The sequence below is a fragment of the Miniopterus natalensis genome, chromosome 1, assembly GCF_054644295.1.
Source record: "Miniopterus natalensis isolate mMinNat1 chromosome 1, mMinNat1.hap1, whole genome shotgun sequence".
NCBI classification, from domain to species: Eukaryota; Metazoa; Chordata; class Mammalia; order Chiroptera; family Miniopteridae; genus Miniopterus; species Miniopterus natalensis.
The window spans coordinates 144,743,344-144,769,168 of record NC_142081.1 but is presented as its reverse complement, the minus strand read 5'-3'; the positions used below and the strand labels follow the sequence as shown (position 1 = coordinate 144,769,168).

General features: G+C 38.4%; 1 protein-coding gene across 1 annotated transcript in view; it reads left to right on the top strand.

Moving 5' to 3' along the window:
• The first annotated feature begins 550 nt into the window (after positions 1-550).
• Positions 551-25,825, top strand: part of METAP1 (methionyl aminopeptidase 1) — a 62,732-nt gene continuing 37,457 nt past the window's right edge. Inside the window, exon 1 of the mRNA XM_016211197.2 lies at positions 551-713. Coding sequence (XP_016066683.1) covers positions 600-713 — 114 coding nt within the window. The 5' untranslated portion in view covers positions 551-599. The remainder of the gene's footprint in view (positions 714-25,825) is intronic.

Sequence of the window (25,825 nt, the reverse complement as noted above, 5' to 3'; positions counted from 1 at the left end):
TCCGGCCTCGGAGCAGAGCCAGTGAGAAACAGAACTTCCAAAGGGGGCGTTATGTTCCTTTTCCAACGAGCCGTCGGGTGGACCACACAGAGAAGTGAAGCGCCCTTCCCAACGGCCTGGGAGCGCGGGGCACGTTCAGGACATTTGGATCCAATCGGTGAGGGACGCCTGGGGACCCGTCTCCAGGCAGAGAGCGCGAGGCCCGCGGCCGCGCCTCGCGGGCCTCCCCCGGCCTCCGCCGCGCGGCGCTCGGAGGTCGCGCTCCGGGAGGTCAGCGGGCAGCCGGCGGGCCTGGGCGCGGGCTGCGGGGGGTCTCCGCCAGGGTCCTTGGCGTCCCCACGTGCGCGCCGGCTCCTGGGGGCGGGGCGAAGGCGGGGGCGGGGCGCCAGCTGCGCGCGCGGGGCCGGGGCGGGGCGCGCTGCGTGGTCTGGGCCGGTCCCGCGCTCCTCTTCCGCCCGCGCCGAGGCCCGGCGGGCCCAGCTCCTCCCCTGTCTCTCCTTCTCCCCCCTCCCCGATCCTCCCTCCACCCCGCCGTTCCTCCCTTCCTCCTCCTCCTCCTCCGCTACCTCGGTGAGGCGCTTCTCCAGCAGCCAGGCAGCATGGCGGCCGTGGAGACACGGGTGTGCGAGACGGACGGCTGCAGCAGCGAGGCCAAGCTCCAGTGCCCCACCTGCATCAAGCTGGGCATCCAGGGCTCGTACTTCTGCTCTCAGGTAGACGCCCGCTTGGCCCCGGCCCGGCGGCGGCGGACCCTTCCCCTTCCCTCTCCGCCAGCGCTCGCGGCCGGTCTGGACGCGCCGCTCCTCGTCCCTGGCCGGGCGCTCCTGCTGCGCGTCCTCCTCCCCCGATTCGCGGCGCCGGCGCCCACCTCCCGCTGCCGGGGAGCCTGGGCCCTGCGGGACTAGGGGCGCGTGAGGGGGCGGGGGCGTGATCTGTCGCGGCCATGTGGGGTGGAAGCGGAAGCGGACTTGTCCCGGGTCGCCCGGCCGCCCTGGGGCGCCGCGTTTAGCGGTCGGTTCCCGCCGCGCGTATTCCGCGGGGGCAAGGGCTCCCAGGTGTGCGGGCGACTCCGGACAGGTGGGGACGCCTGGGGAAGGGGACAGCCGTGGCCGTGAGACAGTCGCCGCCGCTGCCGCAGCTCCCGGCAGGGCTCTTGCCTTGGATCGCTGGGGGCCCCGGGGCCGGTAGTCGCTCTGGTCTCTGCGGGATTGGGGTTCGGAAGAGACCCTCTGGGCTTTGAGGAGTGGGTCGCGTGGGGACGGTGGGAGTCACAGGGAGGAGGAAGGCTGGTTCCAACCCCGCCTCCGTCCTTGTGTTTTAACTACCGCGTTTTGACACTTAAGCAACTTTGGGGGTGGGGATGGAGAGGGGTCTTTGTAACTTATTATTTTCCTTTGGCATCCAAATTTATTAATTTAGAAAACCATGAGGTAACGGTATGAGTCACCTATTGCATTTACTGAATTTCCCATTGAGTGAAAAAGACAGTCCCATTAAGTGTTAAGGCTTTAAGGCCGTAGTGATTTCAGTAAGTTTTGTGCAGTGAAGCAAACCCAGCATTGAATGGGGTCCTGACTGAAACGTGTGCTCGTGTTTATGTTTACTGAAAAGAACTAGTGTTCTGGCTGCATTTCGACGCTCAGAATTTTGGCATAGCGGCAATGGTGTGGCTTTTAGTTACAGTCCAGGTTTGTTGAAGAGACACGTGAATATTCAAGTATTAAATTGGTAGTGACCTGGGGGTGGGGGGAGAAGAGCATGAACATAAAAGTCTGAAGGCCAAGTCAGGACCCTGCCCTTGCCAATTACTGTGCTATCTTGAACTAGTCAAGTTACCTAACCTTTAGAGTTCCAGTTCCACCACTGTACAGAGGGGAAGATGATGTTTTACTTACATATTTCACAAGGTTGTTCTGAGCCCAAATTATCCAATGAATGTGAAGTGTTGGTAAAAGTCCAAGGCATATTTTTAAAGGCTGCCAGTAGGATGTAACACTGCCATATGCTAAAATATCATAAGAACAATAAAGACAAATAATATATTTTAAGTATATAAACATAAAGATGTATGTAAAATAAACATGTAAATAAAGTCCAAAACACTTGCAGATAAGCCATTGTAAGAGATCCTAGCTATGTTGTATAGGTCTTGTTTTTAGATAGGATATGATCCTTGACCTTGTTAGTATCATTTGGAAAAAGTTGCACATGGAGAAGTGTTTCTCATTCTAAAAATAGCAGTGGGACTGCTCAGCATACTAAACCTGGTATGAGTCCTTTTGTTTCTTTAATTTTCAAATTCTAATTTGTTGAGGTCTGTGTGGGACCTGGACTTAAAAAACAACAACATAGTTTCCTTTTGGAAATTGTGTACCATTTGAATAGAATAATGTGGTTTACATTGTGTTTAAGATTAGGTAGGAATTGTAATGCTAAATGAATTAATAAGTACAGACATTTATCTGCTGAGGTTTAAAAAAGACACTATGAAACCATATTCATCAAGCATAGGCGATATTCTCTTAGGCATGGTATTATTCAGTAGAAAGAACATTGGCTCTTTGGGGTCTGTGGGAAAATTCCAATACCTTTGTGAAAACATGCAGGGTTCATTTAGTACTCTAGAATTGGAGTTATTTAATGCTGGATTCTACAAGGTATGTTTCTGGTACTATTGCTATGCTTGTAGTCAAACATATTCCAAGTTGTTCCCACACTGTCTCTCTCTGTTGCTATTACTTACCTCCTAGGGTCAGTTTTAAAATTTTTTCACCAAGTCAGTTGTAGTGGTCTCTTAATGTATTTCCCTAGTGTAGTGCCCCATGTGCAAACAAACACTACCCCCCCACACACACCCACACAAAAACAACCAGACAAAACCTTTTCTACAGAAGTTATTTTCCCCTAGCATAGCACAGTCTGATTATGCTTACCTTCCACCCATAACATGTAGAGTTACCATCACTTGCAGGATGCTAGCCCCATAATCAGGGCATCTCTTCTGAGTTCAGCTTTATTCTCTTGCTCTAACCAGAGCTGTACTTGTACTCTTTCCTTCACCCAAAATGTCACCTGTCTTCTGAAATCACAGCTATTCTCAGCCCCAGCTTGAGACTTGGGTCAAATCACTAACTTTTCCTAAGCCAGTTTCCACATCTGTGATGAAACTAGGGCTTTTCCTTGCCACATCTCTGATCATCTTCACTGGGAGTGGTCTGTCTTTCTACTCCTTCCTCCTCTGGTCCCCAAGCCTCGCTGTCTGGCCAGCTTGTCTTTGGGAACAAAACTGAGAACAAAACTATAAGAAGCCATCATTGAAGACAGCCTTCCCCCGGTACTCTTCATAGCACCTTGTTTATATCCTTTATAATGTATACAAACTAGTTATCTTATTTGCTTTCTCATTTATCTGTCTTTCAATCTCTGATTGAGGTGAGCTTCATGAATAAAGCTATCTTGTTCATGGCCCTATCGTCGTTTTTCAGCACAATGCTTTGTATGCCATAGGTGGTCAATAAATTTTTTTTATGTGTGCTAATAGGTACATTTATTGAAAACATTAAGAATGTTCACTATTTTGACCTAGGAATTTGAATTCTAGCAAAATAAAGAAAATTTCAGGGATGAGCACAGACTTGTTGCCATACGGCTGATATGCCTCTGATAGAGTTCCTGACAGGTTGGCCTTCTATGTTGTTGGCCTCTCTGTGACGTCAAGAAGTGACACAGCATAACTTGAATCTGAAAATGTTGGCGGAATACCAATATACTGATGTGGGATCATCCCTCAGTTTCTTTTCTTTTTCTGTTCAAAGAACCAGGATAGTGAAATCTATATTTTGGTAAACATTTTGGAAGATGATTTCTCTTTAATTAAAAAAATTTGTTTACTACTTAATATTTTTAGTATTTGTTTTACAGTAAAACAGAGGAAGGTACAGGCATTTCTCATATATTTCTTGGCCCCAAACAGGCATAACCTCCTCCATTATCAATATCACTCACCAGAATGGTACAGTTTTTACCAAGGATGAACCTACATTGACACATCATAATCACTCCAAATCCATAGTCTGCCTTTAGGATTCATTTTCTTTTCTTTTTTTAAATATGTCTTTATTGATTTCAGAGAGAGGAAGGGAAAGGGAGAGAAAGAGATAGAAACATCAGTGATGTGGGAGTCATTGATCAGCTACCTCTTGCATGCCCCTTACTGGGGTCAGAGCCCGAAACCCGGGTATGTGCCCTGACTGGGAATCGAACCATGATCTCCTGGATCATAGGTCGATGCTCAACCACTGATCCACACCTGCCAAGCTGTATATCTTTGGTGAGGCCTTTATCAAGGTCCATAACATTTTTAAAGTGGAAATAAATGTTTGAATCAATGAATAACTATATCAAAAGGCAGAGTAGAGAGGTAGACTGCTGCGTTTGAATCATGACTCCATCACTTACTAGCTGTGTGACTGGGCAGATAATTTAATCTCTCTGTTTTCTGTTACATTCTTTCAAAATAGGGCCTTTTATAGTACTTAGCTCAGGGTTTTGGTTAAGACTAAATACTAAGTACATGTAAAACACTTAGCACATCAGTAAATGTAATCAGTGTTAGCTCTTTTTATTATACTGTGTTTTATGCTTAAGAAGGTAGATATTTTTATCTGAGATGCTTAATTTTAAGGAAAGCTTGCTTCTTTAAATGAGTAAAACCTGTTTTACTTGAAAATTCAGCTTTTCAGGGGTTCCTGATTGATGATTTTTTTTTATGGAAGTGTTCATTCTTATTTAATAGTAGTTTACTAGTAGTTTAGTAGTTTACTCTTAGTCCCTAGGAATTTATAACAATTTTTTGAGGTTGGAGGCTGTGCTTTACTCATTTTTGTATTTCCCTTAAGTGCCTTGCACACAGTAGGCAAGGCACTTAGTTCATTAAATGAAAGGAAAGAGGTTGGTGGGCCTGAGAAGGAAAGCATAGAGCATTCAGGCCTTTAGGCTATAGCCCAGGACAGATCCTATCATGTCTCCAGTTAAAGGATCAGCTGAGAAAGATCTGAGTTATAAGGCATTAGAACTTAAAAGGTAGTATAGTTTAAGTAGGAGACTGGGTTTGGAGCCTGACCTGGGTTTAAATCTTTGCTTCCATGTCCACAGGTGATTCATGTCCTGATTTTGTAAGAGAGGGGAATGGTGCACCCTCTTCATGGAGTTGAGAGGAAGGTGAATAGGAGAGCATGCAAAGTGTTTAGCACAGTGTTCAGTAAATGGTTTTTTTATGCATATAGCCTCATGCCTGATGCTATTACAGTCAGTTAAAAGGAAGGTTTAAAAGTGTTTAAAGAGAAGTATTGTTTATGAACATTTTGAACAAATTCTTGAAATAGACTCTTTCAAAGACACAGTAGCGGGGTAAGGGGGTTATTTGGGCGTTCAGGAAGACAGTGAGTGGCTGGGCATCTTGGAGGAGGAACTGCCCTTCTAATATGTAGCATCTTTGAAATGCAACCCTGTCCTCTGATACTTTTTTCCTTTAGTAACAAAGTTTCTGACAATGCAGTGTTTCTGGAACTCATCTTCATCGTGGAAGGAGATATTAACCATATTATGCTTTTTTATTATTGGAACTTTCTTTAAATTTCTCACATTACTCACCACCCCTACATATTGCTGTAAGTTAAATGAGGTACAAGTGTTGTAGCTTCTTGTAAACCAAAGATAGAATGAAGGTATAGAGAGGTTGTGATTTTTAAACAGAAATAACTTTACTAATATGTTTATTGTAGAAAAATTAGAAAATACAGGTGAAAAGTTACCCAGTGATAATTTCTGTGAATTTTTTGATATGTGTTTTTATAAACATTTATATATTTTATATACATTAGTGTGCATATACTTGTATATGTTTTTACAAAAATGGCACCATAATGTACATAATCCTAGGAAATTTGACCACCCTGTATTCCTAATATATTGAGAATTCTGTCATAGCTACATTTACATTATTCTTTATAATTGCTGAATAGTATGCTGTTATAGATACACTGCCCTTTATTTAATCACCTATGGTTACATTTAGTTTCTTTACAGTTTGTTAGCTGCTGTCTAGCTGCTCTTCAGTAAATGTTCATGTAAAATTTAAATAATTTTGATTTACTCAGGGACAGAATAATGGTAGGACTGATACATGAACCCAGGATCAAACCGTCCCAAACTGCTAGTAGTACTCACAGTGTAGTCAGTGGGTCTTTATTGGTTTGAGGACCTTCTGTTGGTCAATGGACATCTCCTTTTATTGACATGCTTATGTTATAAATATGTTGCAGTTTTGGAATGAACTGTACTTATATCCCACTAGAACTTATTAAAAGCAAGAAGCATCATTTGGTTGGCAGGTAATCAGAAGTTGAACAAGTCTTTAACTCAGAGTTACTTTTTTAGAGATTGAAGAGCTGTTTGAAGTAGGTGTGAATCTTATGTGGTTCATATAGTTTGTGGATAGAAGTTTTAGTCACTCTTTTATTTATTTTTTGGTGAGTCTTTTTCAGGTTTGGTGTACTTACAGAGTTTTTAGTTCTTAGTAAATTTGATGGGGATGACAGACACATGTAGATGTCAGGAGGGAGAAACAGTAGCATGGTAACTCCTGTGTTAATGAGAAATTGTCTTTGGTATTAATAGCAAACCTATTTTGTAGATAGATATATATAGGCAGGAATACTCTACACAGCAACTATTGGTATTTTCTCCATAGTAAAGTTTTAATGTACATAATGGAATGTGAATATAATTATTACTCTTTCTCCTGACTTCACAGTTTTAATGTGAAGCGTTTGCTTATTCATGTGTGGGCAGGTAGTGCTCCCAGCTCAACAATTATAAGTCTTTTGATTTTGATTGGTATCAGTCTGGTGTCTGACTTCTAATGAAGAACAATTCGGCATACCTTGCAAGCCAGCCTGCCTTTCTCAACATGTGCTTGGCATCTGTAGTCGAACCTGGGAGAAGGGCATTGGGAAACTTTCTCCAAGTTATCACAAATAAGTGTTCTCCTTGCCCCACTGTTCACAATAGTTAAGTTGTGGAAACAACCTAAATGTCCACAGATGGATGAATAGATAAACAAAGTGTGGTGCAAATGTACAATAGAATATTATTCAGCCTTAAAAAAGAAGGAAATTCTGCAATGTGCCACAACATGGGTGAAACATTATGCTAAATGAAATGAGCTAGTCACAGAAAAACAAATACTACATGATTACACTTACATGAGATATCTAAAATTGTCAAATTCATAGAATCAGGGAGGGGAGTGGTGGTTGCCAGGGGCCGAGGAGGGGGAACTGGGGAGTTACTGATCCACAGAGTGAAGTTTCAGTCACGCAAGGTGAATAAGCTCTAGATGTCTGCTATTCATCATTGTACCAACAACAATGAAAATTGTACTGACACTTAAATTTGTTAAGAAGTTAGATCTCACGTTAAAGTGTTCTTATCATTAACCAAAAAAAAAATTTCTATTCCATTTTTGTCCCCAGGAACTTGCTGTTTTATTGCAGAGTTCAGTAGGGAATTCTTCCTGGTATCAGAGCGGTGCCATATCTGTGGGAAAGCATTCCTAAAAACCCTGTCAGCTGGGTCTGCTAATGTGGCATTTACCTGAGTCATAAGCTCATGTCTCAGTCTAAAGAGTGGGTAGGGTTTAAATGATAAGTGAAATTATGACTTTAGCAATTTCCTTATCATAAAGTGGCAAGCAACAGAGACTTCTCCATATTGTGAACCTGCATTTAATGATTCTGTCTTGATAAAAGGTACAAAAGGGCAACTCTTTGCATCAGAGTTGCATTCATCAAGCTATGAGCTTAAATCATTCAGTAAAATAGGTAAATGTACTGTTTTAGACGTGGCAGAGGTTCTTGGTTTTTTTCCTGAATAGGGCATGGCTTTTTTTTTTTTCCAAATGGGATTTATTTTATTCCTGATTATTTCACTAATTGGTGGTAGTGATGGATTTGACTATTTGTTGTTGTTGTTTTGTTTTTTAAATATATCTTTATTGATTTCAGAGAGAGGAAGGGAGAGAGAGAGAGAGATAGAAACATCAATGATGAGAGAGTCATTGATCGGCTGCAGCCCTCAACCTGGGCATGTGCCCTGACCGGGAATTGAACCCCGATCGCCTGGATCCTAGGTCGATGCTCAGCCACTGAGCCACTCCTGGCTGGGCAGATTTGACTATTTGAATACCAATAACTTTGCATTGTTTACTATTAAACAAATGTAGAGAAAAATATGAATGCAGTTATTACACGAATAATTTAGTATTCCTTTTGAATTGAGGTCTTAAGTACCTTAAAGTCAGGATTTATATGTATAAGTAATTTTTTTTTTTTTACTAAATTGTTTTTGTTAGATGTTGAGTAGAATAAAGAACTAATAGTAAATCATTCAAAGTGATACAGTAGAAACGTGATACAGTAGATGCCTGTGTACAATAAAGTTTCTGATGATAGGTGTATAAGTACAGTCACACTGGAAAACATTTTGGCACCACCAAAATAAAGCTGAACACATACTTATCCTATGACCCAACAACTTATTGAAAAGAATTAACCAGTAAAACTAGAAGGCTCCTATATGTCCCTCACCCTGAGGTGTACTCCTTTATCCTGAATTTTGTGTTTATCATTCATTTGCTTTTCCATATGTTTAATGTCCTAGATAATGCATTATTTGTTTTGATATTTTTGAAATTTTTATAAATGAAATCACTGTGAGTATTCTTCAGCAACTTCCTTTCTAATTTTAACATTATGTTCTTGAGATTCATCCATGTCGCACATAGCTCTAGTTCATTCATTTTCATTGTCGTATGGTATTCCAATGAATTTGTATATCATAATTTACTACATAATTTACATCCCTTTGCTAATGGCAGTTTGGGTTGTTTCAGGGTTTTGCTGTTATAAACAGTTCTGCTCTAAATGTTCTTGTACCTAACTCCTAGTGCCCGTGTGCAAGAGTGTCTTGGGGTATACATCTAGGAGAAAAATGTTGGGTCATAGGATAAGTATGTGTTCAGCTTTATTTTGTGCTTATACATCTATCATCAGAAACTTTATTTTCCTTATCTTAGCTAAGACTTCATATTGGCAGACATTTTGATTTTTGCCAGTCTGGTCTTTTGTGTTACTTCTGAATAACATGCATTGGGCTGTTTTTGTATGTGTAAACTTGCCAAAATGTAACTGTTCTCAAGGGGCTTATGGTTACTTGTACTGACAGAAAGTCTTTTAAAAAGATAAATGACAAGGAAGTGCTAAGTGAAAGTTATACACAAGGAGTTATTTTTTTCCCTTCAGTTATTTTACAACTTTATTGAGTTCCCCTTGATTTTTGTTGTGAAAAATTTTAAACACAGAGAAGTGTAAGGAAGACTGTTGTAACTAATTGTAGTATACCCATCACCTAAATTAACATTTACTCTATTTGCTTCATTTATGTGTACTTGTGTGTTGCATTTGTGTGTGTATGCTTTTATTGAAACATTTGAGAGTAAGTCATTCAACATGATAACCACACCTGTTAAATATTCAGCATGCACCTTCTGATGAAAAAGACACTCTTCTTAACTGCAATGCTATGATTAAATTTAAGAAAATTAATCTAAGAGTCCTATTCAACTTCCTCAATTATCCACTAAGCATCTTTAATAGTTGTACTTTTGGTTTTGGTTATTTTTTGGAATCAATATCCTATCAAAGTTCACAAATAGCATTTGGTTGTTATGTCTTAGTCTCTTAATTTAGAACAGTCCTCTCATTTTTATTTTCATAGTGTTCATTTTTTTAAAAATATGTTTTTATTGATTTTAGAGAGAGAGGAAGGGAGAGAGATAGAGAAGTGGAAATATCAATGAGAGAGAAACATGGATCGATTGCCTCCTGCACTCCCCTTGCGGGGGGATGGAGCCCACAGCCCGCCATGTGTCCTGACTGGGAATGGAACTGGTGACCCCTTAGTTCATGGGTCGATGCTCAACCACTGAGCCAAGCCGGCCAGGCATGATAATAATTTTTGAAGACACTAGTCAGTTGGTAGAATGTCATACATTTTCAATTATCTGATTATTTCCTCATAGTGTCTTTAAAATTTCTTTTATTCTCTGTATTTTCTGCAAGCCAGAAATTAGGTCCAGAGGCCTAATTAGATTATGTCAAGATTCTAAGAAGACTCATAGGTGATGCTGTGTATTTTATATCATATCACATTAGTAGACATAGAATGCCTGGTTGTCCAGTGGTGCTAAATTTGATTGATCACAGGAGGTTGCTACCAGATCACCGTTGTAAACACATATTTTTTACTTTGCAATTACCATGTAATCTGTAGATGGTACTTTGGCATTATGAACATGCACATTTCCCCAACAGTCTTTCTCCTAGTGGTTTTAGCATCCATGATGATCCTTGCCTGATAATTATTTCAGTGTGGGTTATAAAAGGTGATCCTCACCCCTACCCAATCCCCATTGATATCTAATAGCTGATTATTTTTACCTGTAAGGGTTTTCCCTCATCAACTGGTGACTAAACTATATTGTACCTAAAAATGGCAATATAATATTCCTACTAAAAAGACAGGTAATGGTAATGTACAGTACTGGTCACTTCCATTGGTCACAGATGTTTATTGTTGTTTTCTCATTTTTCAGTTTAGGGACCTTTGGGCTTTTTTCCTTCATTAAACATTAAAATCAGTTACAGTCCTATTCTTTTTAATGTTCGTCAGTGGTACCATCTTCAAAGTGGCTTCTGTATCCTTTTGACCCTCCTCCATTAGTCTCTGATTGCTTCCTGGCTTTCTGGCACAAGACAAATCAGATTTACCTTGTAGTTTCCCTGTTTCAGATTTGGAATCAGTCCTGTCTCCAAGGAGCCCCTGTTTCTGGTAGGAATGTCTTTATAAATCTAGATCTGGGTGCTAAGTATGCTCCATGCTACTGTAGTGTCCTTGCCCCTGGGAGAAGGGTAGTGACATCTTCAGGAACTTTGCTGATGGCTCTATGGAGTATACAAAAGCACAGTTTTTCAAAGCAGCATACTAAATAGGTAAAAAAACGGTGCAGGTAGGGACAGGTCCTAGAAGGCCTCCTGAAGTAGACAGTTAAGAATTGGATTTTGATAAATTAAAGATAAAAAGGTTTGTATTAGGGGAAGGAGAGGACATTCTCTCCAGAGAAAGGATGTGTTTGTGGTAATAGCAAGCTGAGGCATATGTGTTACAGCAGATTAGCTTTACTGTAGTAAAGAGTCCCAAGAACAGAAATACAAAGAAATGAAATGATTGTTTGTAGGGGTAGAGACCGTCCTGTCCCGTTGAGTATTTTTTTTCAAAAAGTAAATATCTCCTTTTGTTTTTCGTTATAAAAAGCAGTGCATGGTCTTTGTATAAATATAAAACAGAAGTGATTAAAGTGAAAACTCTATCATGATCATCCCCTAAAAGAATGTTAGCAATTTGGTTTATTATCTTTCCAGACTTCTATGTATGTATTATAGAGAGGTTAAGAGCATGGATACTGTCTGAAGAAGGCCTGTATTTCAAACTTGGTATTGCCATTAATTAGCTATGTGTTTTTTGGGCATGTTAATTAATCTGTCTGAGTCTCATCTTTCTCATCTGTGAAATGGGGTAGTAATAATAGTATCTACCTCTCTTAAAGTGGTTGTGAAGAATAATTTAATACATAACAAGTGCCTAAATCCTGTGGTTGGCATGATAGTAGTACATTTGTGGTAGTAGTGCACGCTCAAATGTTACCTGTTGTTTTTATTTTTTCAAAACAAAAATGGGATCATTGCTTTTTAAAGATGTATCAATTTTTTTATTTTTCAGTTTCAGTTTACATTCAGTATTTTTTTTTTATTAGTTTTAGGTGCAGCTGCACAGTTTTGTAACTTACGTTGTTTTAGAAAGTGTTTGCCTTTTTTCTTATTGTGATAAAAACACGTGTAAACTTGACTATCTTAACTATTTTTAAGTGCACTCTTCAACAGCGTTAAGTATATTTACACTGTTGTAGAATAGCTAGCTCTCCAGAACTTTTTCATCCTACAGAACTGAATGAAGCTCTATACGCATTAAACAGCAACTCTGCTTTGCTCCCTCCTCCCAGCCCTACAGAAAGTAGTCACCATTCTACTTTCTGTATCTATAAATTTGACTATTTTAGATACCTCATACAAGTGGAATGATATAGTAGTTGTCCTTTTGTGACTGCCTTATTTCACTTAACACAGTGTCCTCAAGGTTCATTCATGTTGTAGCAAGTGACAGGATTTCCTTCCTTTTTAAGGCTGCAGGGTATTCCATGGTGTGTATATACCACATTTTGTTGACCTGTTCATCCTTTGATGGACACTTGGGTTGCTTCCACCTCTTGGCTATTGTAAATAGTGCTCCTGTGAATATGGGCATCCAAATATCTTTTTGACCTTGCTTTCAATTATTTTAGATATATATCTAGAAGTGGAATTGCTGGATCATTAAGTGGTTCTATTTTTAATTTTTTGAGGAACCATCATGCTGTTTCTCATAGCATTGCACCATCCCAGTGTGGTTTATATAGTGGTTTACAATCCCACCAATCCCACCAACAGTCTACAAGGGTCACAACTTCTCTAAATCCCCACCAATACTTATTTTCTTTTTTTGACTTCAGAGAGAAACGAAGAGAGAGATAGAAACATCAATGATGAGAGAGTCATTGATTGGCTGCCTCCTGCATGCCCCACGCTGGGGATTGAGCCCACAACCCGGGCATGTGCCCTGATCGGGGATCGAACCGTGATCTCCTGGATCGTAGGTTGATGCTCATCTGCTGAGCCACACCCGGCCAGGCCAATACTTGATATTTTCAGGGGTTTTTTGATAGTAGATATTTAGAGGGTGTGAGATGGTATCTCATTGTGGTTTTGATTTATATTTCTCTGATGATTAGTGATGTTGAGTACCTTTCATATGCTTATTGGCCATTTGTGTATCATTTTTTGAGAAATGTCTGTTCAAGTCCTTTGCCCATATTTTTATCAGGTTATTTTATTTTTTTTCTTGTTGAGTTGTAGGAGTCTTTGTATATTCTGGATATTAACCCCAGATATAGGATTTGCAAAATTTTTTTTCCATTCCATAGATTGCCTCTTCCCTGTTGATTGTGTCCTTTGATGAGCAAAAGTCTTAAAGTTTGATATAGTCCCCACTTATCTACTTTTGCTTTTGTTCTGTTTTTTGGTGTCGTGCAAGAAATCATTGACATGTCCAATGTCATGAAGCGTTTCTCATATGTTTTCTTATAGGAGTTTTATAGTTTTGGGCCTTACATTTAGGTCTTTAATCCATTTTGAGGTAATTTTTATATACGGTGTAAGATAAGGTCAAACATCATTCTTTTGCATGTGGATATCAGTTTTCCCACCACCATTTGTTGAAGACTGCCCTTTCCACATTGAATGGTCTTGGCACCCTTGTCAAAGATAACTTGAATATACGTGAGGGTTTACTTCTGGACTGCATTCTATTCCATTAGTCTAGATATGTCTTTATGGCAGTGCCATACCATTTTGATTATTGTAGCTTTGTAATGTGTTTTGAAATCAAGAAGTGTGAGTCTTCCAGCTTTGTTCTTTTTTGAAATTGTTTTGACTGTTTGGGGCACCTTAAGGTTCCATATGAATTTTAGAATGATTTTTTTCAATTTCTGCAAAAAATTTTTTTGGTGTTTTGATAGGGATTGTGTTGAATCTGTAGATTGCTTGGGTAGTATTGACATCTTAATAATATTTACTCTTTCAATCCATAAACATGACACATCTTTCCATTAATTTGTGCCTTTTAATTTCTTTCAGGAATGTTTTGTAATTTTCAGTGTACAAGTCTCTCACCTCTTTTTTTTTTTTTTTTTAATATCCACACCCAAGGATATTTTTTTCCATTGATTTCAGAGATAGTGAAAGGGAGGAGGGAGAAAAAGAGAGAGCAAGCGAGAGAGAGAAAAACCGATTGGTTGCCTCCTGCACATACCTGTGCCCCGACTGGGGCCTGACCTGGAAACGAACCCACTGGACAACGCTCTAACCCACTGAGACACACCAGCTGGGCTCTTTCACTTTCTTTGTTAGATTTATTTCTAAGTATTTTATTATTTTTGATGCTGTTTTTAATGGAGTTGTTTCCTTAATTAACTTTTCCAGTTTTCATGTACAGAAGCACAATTCATTTTTGTGTGCTGATTTTGTGTCCTGCAACTCTACTGATTTTATTTATTGTAACAGTTTTTTACTTTAGAATCTTTAGAAGTTTTCTACATATAACATGATGTCCTCTGTGAACAAAGATAATTTTACTTTTATGTCTTTTTCTTGCCTAATTGCTCTGGGTAAGACTTCCAATAATAAGTTGAATAGAAGTGATGAGAGCAGGCATCCTTTCCTTGTTCCTGGTCTTAACAGGAAAAGCTTTCATTCTTTCACCGTTGACTGTGATGTTAGCTGTCAGTTTTTTCAGATTTGGCTTTTATTACGTTGAGGTAGTCTCTTCTGTTTCTACTTTGTTGAGTATTTTTATCATGAAAGAGTGCTAGTTTTAGATTTAGTTCTCTTTCTGTTTCCTCTAGGTGTGAAGTTAAGTTGTTAATTTGAGATCTTTTTTAATCTGCGTGTTTATAGCTATAAACTTCCTCGAGCATTGCTTTTGCTGCATTCCATAAGTGTTGGTATATTGTGTATTTGGTATGTTGTATATTTTGTTTTCATCTGTCTCAACACGTTTTCTAATTTCCCTTGTGTCTTCCTCTTTGACCCCCATTGGTTGTTTTAGAGTGCATTGTTTAATTTCCTCACTATTTGTGGATTTTCCCATTTTCCTTTTAATTTGCCTTTCTAAAACCTAAACCATTGTTAGACCTCTTTGTATGCCCGCATCTAAGGTTAATACCATTACTTTTAATGACTGTAGAATTTACCTGCAGTGTCGAATCGTAATTTATCTAACCTACTTTATATTGATAGATACCTAAATTCTCTTTAATTTTTCACAATTATAAATGCTGTAGTGAGCATTTAGTTTGCATTTATCTTTGCTCATTTGTCAGGTTATTTTCTTTGGTTAAATTTCTGGAAGTGGAGTTAATGGGTCAAAGTATGTTTTTGTGTGTGAGTATACAGGTTGGGGCAAAAGTAGGTTTACAGTTGTGAGTACATGAAACACAAGAGTTTATTCTTGCATTATTATTTGTTGATTATTGTTTTATTTCCCATACAAACAACTGTAAGCCTACTTCTGCCCCCATATATGTTTTTATGTATTAAGTATTTATAATGCATGCTATATTTTGATACCTGTAGCCTTCTCAGTACCACCTCAGCACTTTCATTAACATTGCTGTTGTACCCATTTGCTCATCCCCTTATCAACATGAATTGATTTTAGTTTTGACATGGTGGAAAAGAGGAAGATAATACAGGTTCTTAAGGAGGTAAGAGTGGGTAGGTGGTCTCGTTATGCAAGCCATTATTGTTAATTCTAGCAACAATCTGTAGGATGGTTCAGAATAGGAAAAGACTAGGGAGAGAAAAAAGAGGGTCGATGTGGGAAAACCAGTTGGGAAGTTGTTTTGATAGTTTGGCAAGTCAGTTGGCCTAACATAGAGTGGGAGATACTGGGGTTAATTAGATAAGAAGAGTAAAATAGGAAATGACTTGTTCTGGCAGTGAAATGAAAACACAGATCTCTTCCCTCTGGTGGAACTTTTTCACTCTCCAGTGATTCACAATCCTGAAAATAAATAAGAATCACCTACATAGCTTATTCTCAGAGAATTTGACTTAATTTGAGGCGGGGAAACAGCATGTGTATTTTTAAAGAAAAACTTTCCAGGTGATTCTAATATGTCGCAGGACTGAGAACCACACTACCCTATATCAGCTCCTAAAATTGGTAGATACCTGTTGGTAGTAAAGAAAAAGTGTTCTCTTGGGGTGAAAATAAAAGTTTTACCTACTATTTATAAAAGATAATCAATAGACAGTGCTTTGTAGCTATTAAATAGGTGGAGAATAAGGCAGTAAGACAAAGTGCTCTCAAGGAGTACTGAATAAATACATGCGTGACCTGTTAGGCTTGGGGGTGGGGGTGTGCAGTGCAGACACTTTATGGAGAAGGCAGCGTTTGAAATGGACCTGAAGGGATAGGTAAAGCTTCTGAGGATACATATGTGAAGGTGAGTGTCAGGAGCAGATAGACCAGGTTGTACAAAGGAAAGGAAAGTCTGGAGTTTGGGGAACTCTAAATCTAATTTGGTTAGGTTATTGGTACATTTTGCAGAAATAAGGAGGGAAAGATTGCCTGGTGAATAGGAGAGGAAAGAGTGGGATTGTGGATTAGGAAAGGGACACTATTGAGCCTTCAAGAGCTATTAGGAGATTTGGGGATGTTCTTGATGTCATCAGTCATTTTGAAGGCCATGAACCGGTTGCTTCATGGGCTCAGCAAGGAAGAGGAAGGTGAGTATTCTTATGTAGGTGAGAATTTTAGTTTCTTCACTTATTTAAATCCTCATATATCGTGAAATACAAGCAATTAGTTAATTAAGCTGTTTTGTGAGGCAGTTCTCCAGTTGATTTAATGAGAGTAATCCTATTAGTCCTCTTATTAAAAAGCTGGGATTTGATGTAAATTTCATGAGTCACATATAAGCACCATGAAATCCTCTAAGGAAAACATGAAGCTATTTGGATAGCTTCTTTTCAGTGAATGTGCGGAATTTCAGAATGTTAGTTGATAATGACTACATTGAAAATACATTTGGGAGAAAAATTGATGTGGGACAGAGTTGAATATCAAATACTTTGAAAAATGTAAAGCATATTCTGCTTTTTCAAGAGTATGTTCTTAATCTTGTTGAAAGCGTTCTTTGCTGAAGTAGAATCAAGGATGATTATTTTTTATTTTTTTTAAATGTATCTTTATTGATTTCAGAGAGAGGAAAGGAGAGGGAGAGAGAGAGAGATAGAAACACCAATGATGAGGGGGGAGTCATTCATCGGCTGCCTCCTGCACACCCCTGACTGGGGATCCAGCCCGAAACCTGGGCCTATGCCCTGACCGGGAATTGAACCCCAATCGCCTGGATCCTAGATTGATGCTCAACCACTGAGCCACGCCTGGCCAGGCAAGGATGATTATTTTTAAGTTTCGAAATTGGTCCATAGCTTATGACTCTTCAGAGTAGATATGAAAAGAGTAATTTTCCGTGAATGCTTGAAGTGTGTCCTAAATGTTGGTCTTTACACATTATCCTGGGTTTTTTAGTCTGCCCACCACAAAATGAGGAGGGAGAGGGGTTTTGAAATATAGTGTCTTTAAAAAACTTATACTGCTTTTAGTTTGTTCAGTGTTTACCTGAGAAAATCAAATCAACAGTAGAGATTATAATGGAATAGATTATTAACTGAATTGTAGAGACAGTGAATGCTAAAGGGTTTAGAAGAAGTGTCACTTTCCACTGGGAGGGGGCAAGAGTTTTACAGAAAAGATGGTATTTAAAATCAGTTATTGTCATCCTCTGTGTTGAAGGAAGTTACAGTTTGAATGGAGGACAGAAGAACATCTGATTAAGTGTGAGGTTTGAATTACACATATGGAAATAAGTACAAGTGAAGATGGCACCAGCTTCCTGCTCCTGTCTCAGTCAGAGCAACTTTTTTTTCTGTCTTAAATACTGAAGATTGCTCTAGATTTCTTTTTTAAAAAGTTCTGTGATCAAGAGGGATGGAAAAAAACTGTTTGGAACCTACTCTGATACACTCCAGATGGCAAACATTTGCAATTAGGAAAGTCTTTGTTTACTTAAAATTGAGGAACATTTGATGATTGGGTTCTAGATGTTGTTGTAAATGACATTACTTTCTGAGTGGAGAAACTAGGAACAATCAACAAATAATGGTGAATGTGTAGACATACCCACTGTAAGGGGTGGGTCACTGAAGACAGCAATGTTTGAAGGGTAATAAGATTGATAGGAAAGAAAGTAGTCTGGTGGTTTCTCTGGAGGCTAGTCTGTCAAGCCTAGTTCACCAGAAGGCTCATGTGCCCCAGGGAAGAGGTTGAAAGAGTTGGGCTCTATGTTTTGGCCACTGTGGAGATACTCAATTGTAGGGCAGAGAGTAACGGTCTAGTCACACTGTGAGCCTTACTGCTGCATTAATTGGTATAATGTGTGCTTCAAGAGACAAGATGCAACTCAGAAGAAGAAAAGTTTTTTAGATGGAATCGCCATGCAGCTGGAAAATGGCGTTCAACTTAAAATACTGCCTGTAGGAAATGAACCTTAATATGTATGCACTGTACATTTTAGAGATTGTACTAATTATAATTTTTGAATTTTTTAAAAGAATTTTTATTGATAGAGAGAGAGGAAGGGAGAGGGAGAGAGAGCCATCGAAGTGAAAATGAAACACGTCACTGGCTACCTCCTGCAAGCCCGTACTTGGGATCAAGCCCGAAACCCAGGTACATGCCCTCACTGAGAATTGAACCTGCCACCTTTTGGTGCATGGGATGATACCCAACCAACTGAGCCACACTGGCCAGGGCCTAATTGTAATTTTTAAAATATGGTTTTGATTCTTGTAAAGGCATGCACATGACTTAGAGTCAAATATTCTATAATCCTCACCTCCCCATACCAAGTCATCTCTTTTGACATTTTCCCCCTAGTTTTATTGAGAAATAATTGACATATAATAATGTGTAAGTTTAAGGTATACAACATAATTATTTGATATATGTATATGTATGCCTTCCTCTCTCTCTTGTTTAGTAGATCTTCCAGAATAAGCAGGTATTTTTTTGTTTTTTTTTGTTTTCTTTATTTGAAAATGGGGAAGGAAGTATTTCCTTGTAACCCACCAGGAGGGATTAAAAAACCATGCTGTATAACATTTGACAGTGTTTGCTCATTTTTATTATTTAAAGGTTGCATTTTACCAAGGTAAAGGATTAGTAATATAACAGTGTGACTTGCTTAGCATTTAAACTTTTCAGTAGTTCAGTTAACAAGTTCGCAAGTTTACCCTGTTTATGGAAGTCTTTTCTGGGAGCTGCTGATGCATCAAGATGGTTAAATTCTAGTCAGTATAGTTGTGATGCTATTTGTTATAGTAATAATTTTTTTTAATTAAAAAAGGTAATACAGCCCTGGCCAGTGTGGCTCTCTTGGTTTGGAACATTGTCCTGTACACCAAGAGGTGGTGGGTTTGATTCCAGGTCATGACACATACCCAGGTTGTGGGTTCGATCCCCAGTTGGGGCACATGTGGGAGGCAACCGATTGATATTTCTCTCTCACATCGATGTTTCTCTCTTCCTTCCTCTCTAAAATCATTAAAAATATATAGGTAATACATGTTAGTTGCCAAGAATTTAAAGTGAGGGGCGCCTGCCTCCCCAACCCCTCAATTTATCTACTTCCTCAGGCTCAATCGCTACGTAGCCCCAGGATTTTTCAAGGTACATGGTACATCTCTTAATCAGCATATTATTTGGCAGAATTCAGTAGGAACATTCTATTTTCCTGTGCTTGATAACATGGGTTACTATAGTGTCTAATAAAGAATTACTGCTGGTAAGAGAATTAACTTACAATGATATAAGCTCTGTGAATGAAAACATTTAATCTTTGGTAGAATGTTTAAGTTGTAAATATGATTCTGCTTGATAATACCAATCTTCTGTTTTTTCCTTTGACTCTATCCCCTTTTCAATTTTTATGATATACTGAGAAATGTTTATATTTTTCATATTTGTATTTTTAAAAATCTAAGTTAAAATTGTTTATTTAGTATTTTCTCTTAACTCTGTCTTTTACCTTGATCTCATCTGTTTCTTCCTCTCCCCTATCTGCTGCTAGATTATTTTTGTTTTCATTTTTATTGAATTATTATAAAGGATATAACTTAGAGGCAGCCAAATGTAAGAGATGCATAGGGCAAGACATTGGGGGTGGGGGTAGTGCAGACCTGTATCTTACCCCCTTTCCTGACCTGCTGCTTCTTCAGAGCACTGCCCTGTGAGCCTGTAGCTGTATGGAAAGAGAGTGGACTTTGGAGCCAGACAGCCCTGTATTCAAATGTCAGCTCTGTCACCTAACAGCTGTTTGAGCTGTCAAATTATTTAACCCCTCCCTGCTTTAGTTTCTGTCTGTAAAATGGGAATAGTAATATCCAGTTCCTAGGATCAGTGTGAAGTCTGAATGCGATGATACACAGGTAAGTTGTCTGATACAAAAAAGGCTCTCAACAAATGGGAGTCCCCACTAGCAAATGTTGAATGGAGGCCTGACAGGCTATTATTATATGGGATGGAAGGTGACAAAATCCTGCTAACCCAGCTTGGTGGGAATCTTTTTCTATAGATATTCACCACCTGGTCCTTTTTACTCATTAAGAAGATGACAGGGCTATTTTTATTTTTGAAACAAGACTCTGAAGTAGAAGTAATGGCTTCTTATTATGTATTGAGAGATTTAGATAATAAGGGTTGGTAATAATAATTAATAAGGGTTAGTAGTAATAATTAAATGGCAGGTAGAAAGGAAAGAAAGATCAAGAAAACTCTGATTTAAAATATCCAACACTATATATCAAAAGACATAAAATGACCACACCTTTGTAAAACAAATATGACCAAGTTGACTTACACAGTATATAAAAGAATAATCAACCATAATCAGTTTATTTCAGGGAGGTAAAAATAATTCAATAATAGGAAAAGTTATTAACATAATATATCAAATACCAAAACATATAATTGCTTTTGTAGATGATTAAAATGTGTTTGATAAGATTCAACACTAGTTCCTAGTAACATTATTTTAAGAGTAGAATTAGAAAAAATATAAGATTCCTCCAGTTTCATTCTTTTTCAAAATCATTTTAGCTATTCCAGTTTGTTTGCCTTTTCATATAAATTTTAGAATAATTCCTTTCTATATCTAAAAAATTCCTGTTATGATTTGGATTGCAATTACTTCAAACTTATAAATGAATTTGGGGAGAATTGATATTTTTCCTGTTTAGTCTTCCGTTGCTTGAAGACAGGATATTTCTTTATTAATTTAGGTCTTACTTGATTTTCTTAAAAAATCATTGTTTCTTAGTTTTCAGCATACAGCTCCTGCACATTTTGTTAAATTTATGCTGTTTATTTAATTTTGGGAAGAGTGATTGTAAATGGCATTGTTTTGTATAATTCTTCATTTATACAGTGTCAGTATATAAAAATAGAGTAGATTTTTGTTTGTTGATCATGTATTTGTGACCTTGCTAACTGATATTTTAGATCTGGGAGCTTTTTCTCCCTTCATATTTTTATATAGATAATTGTCATCTTTGGGGACAATTTTATTCCTTTCCAGTCTGTGCCTTTTAAATTTCTTTTTCTTGCCTTGTTGCATTGTAAGACTTACTGTGTGATGTTGAAACTGGAATATTAAGAGTGAAAATCCTGCCCGGCCGGGCGTGGCTCAGTGGTTGAGCATCAACCTAGGATCCAGAAGATCACGGTTCATTTCCCAGTCAGGGCACATGCCCAGGTTGCAGGCTCGGTCCCTAGTCAGGGGTGTGAAAGCAGCAGCCGACCAATGACGACTCTCTCATCATTGATGTTTTTTTCTCTCCCTTCCCCTTTCTCCTCCCCCCCTTTCCTCTCTCTGAAATCAGTAAAGATATATTTTTTTAAAAAAGTGAAAATCCATGCCTGTTTCCTTAGGGAGAAAGCATTGTATTTTTCATATTAAATATGATATAATCTGTAGAGTTTTTGTTGATGGTCTTTATCAAGTTGAGGAAATTCTTTTCTTGTTTACTGAGTTTTTATCATGACTGGATGTTGATTTTTGTTTCCAACTATATTGTGGATTTTTCTTTCTTTCATTTCTGTCACTTTTTGCTTCGTGTATTTGGAAGCTCTTTTGTTAAATATGTGCAATTTAGATTGTTACGTCATCTTAATTAATTGACCTTTTTAACGTCATTATGCAGTTTTTCTCTTTACCCATAACAATTTTCTTTATTTTTATATCTTCACCTGGGGATGTGTTTTTATTGATTCTAGAGAGAGAGAAAGGGGGAGGGAGAGAAAGAGAGAAACATCAGTCGGTTGCCCATACATGTGCCCTGACCTTGAATCCAACCCCCAACCTTTGGGTGTATGGGACAGCGCTTCGATCACCTGTGCCACCTGGTTAGGGCAGCAGTTTTCTTTTTTATCATCACAAGGTCCCTGAGGTGCTGTTTATTGTAAAAAAATCTTTTCTGTGTTTGAATGGGATAGTTTCTTTTGATCTTGTAGTTCACTGAATCTTTCCTCTGTCATCTCCATTTTGCCTGCTGAGTCTATACAGTTTTTAATTTTAGTTATTGTACTTTTCAATTAAAATTTTTTCATTTGAAAAATTTTTTTTCTTCATTGGGTATTTTTAATATCTTCTTTTCTTTGCAAAGATCTTCTCTTTTTCCATTGGTTTCAACTATGTCTCTGGTTGCTTATTGGAGCATTTTAATAATAGCTGCTTTAAAGTCTTTGTCAATTAATGCCAGCATTGTGAATTTTCAGCATTGGTGTCTGTTGACTCACTTCCCGTATGAGTTAAGTTGTTCTTTTTTTTAATATGCTGGATAATTTTAGACTGTATCCTGGAGATTTTGAATATTATGAGATCTTGAGTCTTGTTTAAAGCCTGTGCAGAATGTTGACATTTTCATTTTAGCAGGCTACTAATCTGGTTAGATTCAGGCTGCAAATTGTAACCTGCCTTCTTTGAGCTGTGGGTTCCAATGTCAGTTCAGTTTTCAAAGCCTTTTCAGTTCTATTCAGATCTGTCCCAGTGCTTGGTTTGAGACCTGACTGATGATCTACATCTGTTAGTAGTAATTTTTTCACAAGCATCTGTATTTTATGTTATGAGCATCTTAATGGGGTTCCTTTCTGGAGTTTCTCCCTTGTTACTTTATGGTTTGTTGGGAATCCTCTTTTATGGTCCTCTGGCCATTAAACTGGGATTTAGTTACCTGCCCTTCTGCACACTTACATGACTATGCCTGAGTCTGGGGCTAAATGTCAGGACGACACAGAGAAAAAAGTAATGGGGTTTGGCCCCACCCTCTCTGGACCACAGCTTTACCCACAAGAGAGTAAAACACCTCTTTCAAGAATTTGGCTCCTATAAGCTCGTGGATCACTTGAGGTCTAGGGTGTGAGTGGACGGGAAAGAGAAAAGGTGATATGTGTACTCTTTGAGCATTGGGAGTTCCCTTTCCTGTCCCATGAGCCAGAATTAGAGAGTTTCTCTGGGAGCACTCTTGTATTTATGCCCTGGTGGTCACTTTCGTGTTGACCCTGGTGTTGAGCTGTTGAGTGGTACCTCAAATTTTTTGTCTTCCCTAACCTGCCTGCTACTGTTCACTTTTTAGAGTACTCAAATAGCTGCTCCCTGCATTCTGTTCAGATTTTATAGTTTATAGCTTTTATAGACTAACTCTGTGACTTTTGTCTTTTTTGTAGTGTGGCTACTGAAGTCTATGCTCATTTTTTATTTAAAATTTTTTTTTCTTTTTTAGAAAAAGCCTGGCTGTCTAGAGGGTTGCCTTTGTTTCTGCATAATGTAGTATTCTGTCAAAGATTTGTCACAGGTTGTGCTCATGGGCTGTGTGTTGGCTGGGGAGCTCATTTGATCTTCAGGTTCTACGGGGCTCTTACGTCCCCCTCACCAGTGTGCAGCTTCGGTGGGCAGTGAGGCTAGTAAGATACAGTGCCCACAGTAATCACTAGCTGCCTAACTGTCATAAGTTTTCATATGCCAAAAATTTGGGCCAGGATTGACACACATGCTAAAGATCAATATTAGAATTTAAAATGCTTTTTAAAATAACAAAATTTATGATAATTAGAATTGAGCACTTATTGGCCACACATTTTACACAGTAATTTTTTCTACATTACAGTTGAGGAAAGCAGAACTTAGAGATAGTAAGACTTTCCCCCCAGTATTTTACAGCCAATAAGTGACCAAGCTAGGGTACAAATCTGTCTGACTTCAAAGTCCATGATTTTAGCCACTGCCCTAAATTTAGTTTTGAAATTGAATGTTTTAGAAAACCATGTAGGTTTTGAGTTGTTTCTACTTACAAACTCTTTATGAATTATGAGTTATCCTTAGTGATAAGTGGGCAGTGAATTTTTGTAGTATTACAAAGTTAGGCGAAGTTAACTCATTGTTTCTAATATTTTAAATGCTTCTTTTACTTCTCTGATGGTTCCTTCCCCCTTCCTTTCTTAATTTAAATTGGTATGTAAACTTTGTGTTCTCTAAATGAATCAGTTGGGAAAGAGATGTTATTTTATTTAAGGAAATATGTGTCAGCTTTTGTGAAGGTAAAAAGTGCTGGGTGATGTAAAAGTATTTTGTTCACATAACCTATTAGAAAAGTTTTATAAATGGGTTGTATCAGGTTGCCAACTATAGAAAGGCAGATCTTATTTTGCAGTTTTGATATGCGTGAATTTAGTTACCATGGTTCATTTAAACAAAACCAGTTTCTCATCTACGTGGAATAACTGCATAAAGAACAAGCTTTACTGTTAGCTCTTTAGTCCTTGGTCTACTATGGAAAATCATAGGTGTGCCTCTCGGTTAGTGACCATATCATTCCACTGCTTTCAAAGCCTGTCACTGACTGGTTGCTGTGATCTTTCTGTCAGTTCTCCTGCAGACAGGAAAGCCTCTACTTGTGTTGCTTTCTCATTGTCCAGTGATCAATGCTTACAAAAATGGATAACCAAAAGAAGGAATTGGCCAACAAAGATGACAGTGCAGCAAAGGAATGGTAACTGATAATGCTGGAAGTGAAATCTGAATAAAATATAAATGGAGCTGTAGAAGAATTAGCTGGCCATGAGACTATTGACATTGCCCACCATGCTAGAGACTCTAGATGTGCAGCCGGAGGAACTCTGTGAGGCAGACTTCTGACATAAATGAGGGAAATGGTTGTGATGACAAGAATGACAGTGTCTCGCAAAGTGACGCCAACGAAAAGCTTTACATTAAATGGACTCGTAGAGGCGTTGAAAGTGGAAAGGATACAAGTTGAGCCGCCACAGAGCTAGACAGGAGTCTGTCAGGACCCTGTCAGTTTGCTACAAAAGTATAAAGAAGATACTCACTCTGTTTGCTAAGTTACAGTGGGAAGAAAGCAAACACTATTCAAACTAGCCTTGATAAGTCTTTAAATAAGGAAATAAAACACTGTAATTCTAGGTATTTCTAATGTTTTAAATTACAATGTACTAAACAAATATTAGTTTTACTGTTTTTTTCCAGTTTTAAGGTTCTGACGACAAATTTTATGTCAGGTACCAATTGTAATTTTTAAAATTTTATTTTTTAATTATAGTTGACATTCAATATTATTTTATATTTAATTTTTATATTGATTGTGAAGATTGCTTTTTATGCTTATAGCTTGCGTGGTCAGTTTTACTTTTCTACACTACTGTGAAAAGCAAGGACCCCCTGTATTAAAACCCAGTTTTATGGAGTTCTTCAGGACCATTCTGTGTATTATTTAGAAAAAGGAGTTTTAATTTTGGGTTTGTGGTTGGAGATTGGGGATGCCATGAGCTCAAGTCTTTATCAGGTTGTTCTCTGGTTTAAAACCCCTTAATGGATTTCTGTTGTTATTAGAATACACTAGAATCCTTAACA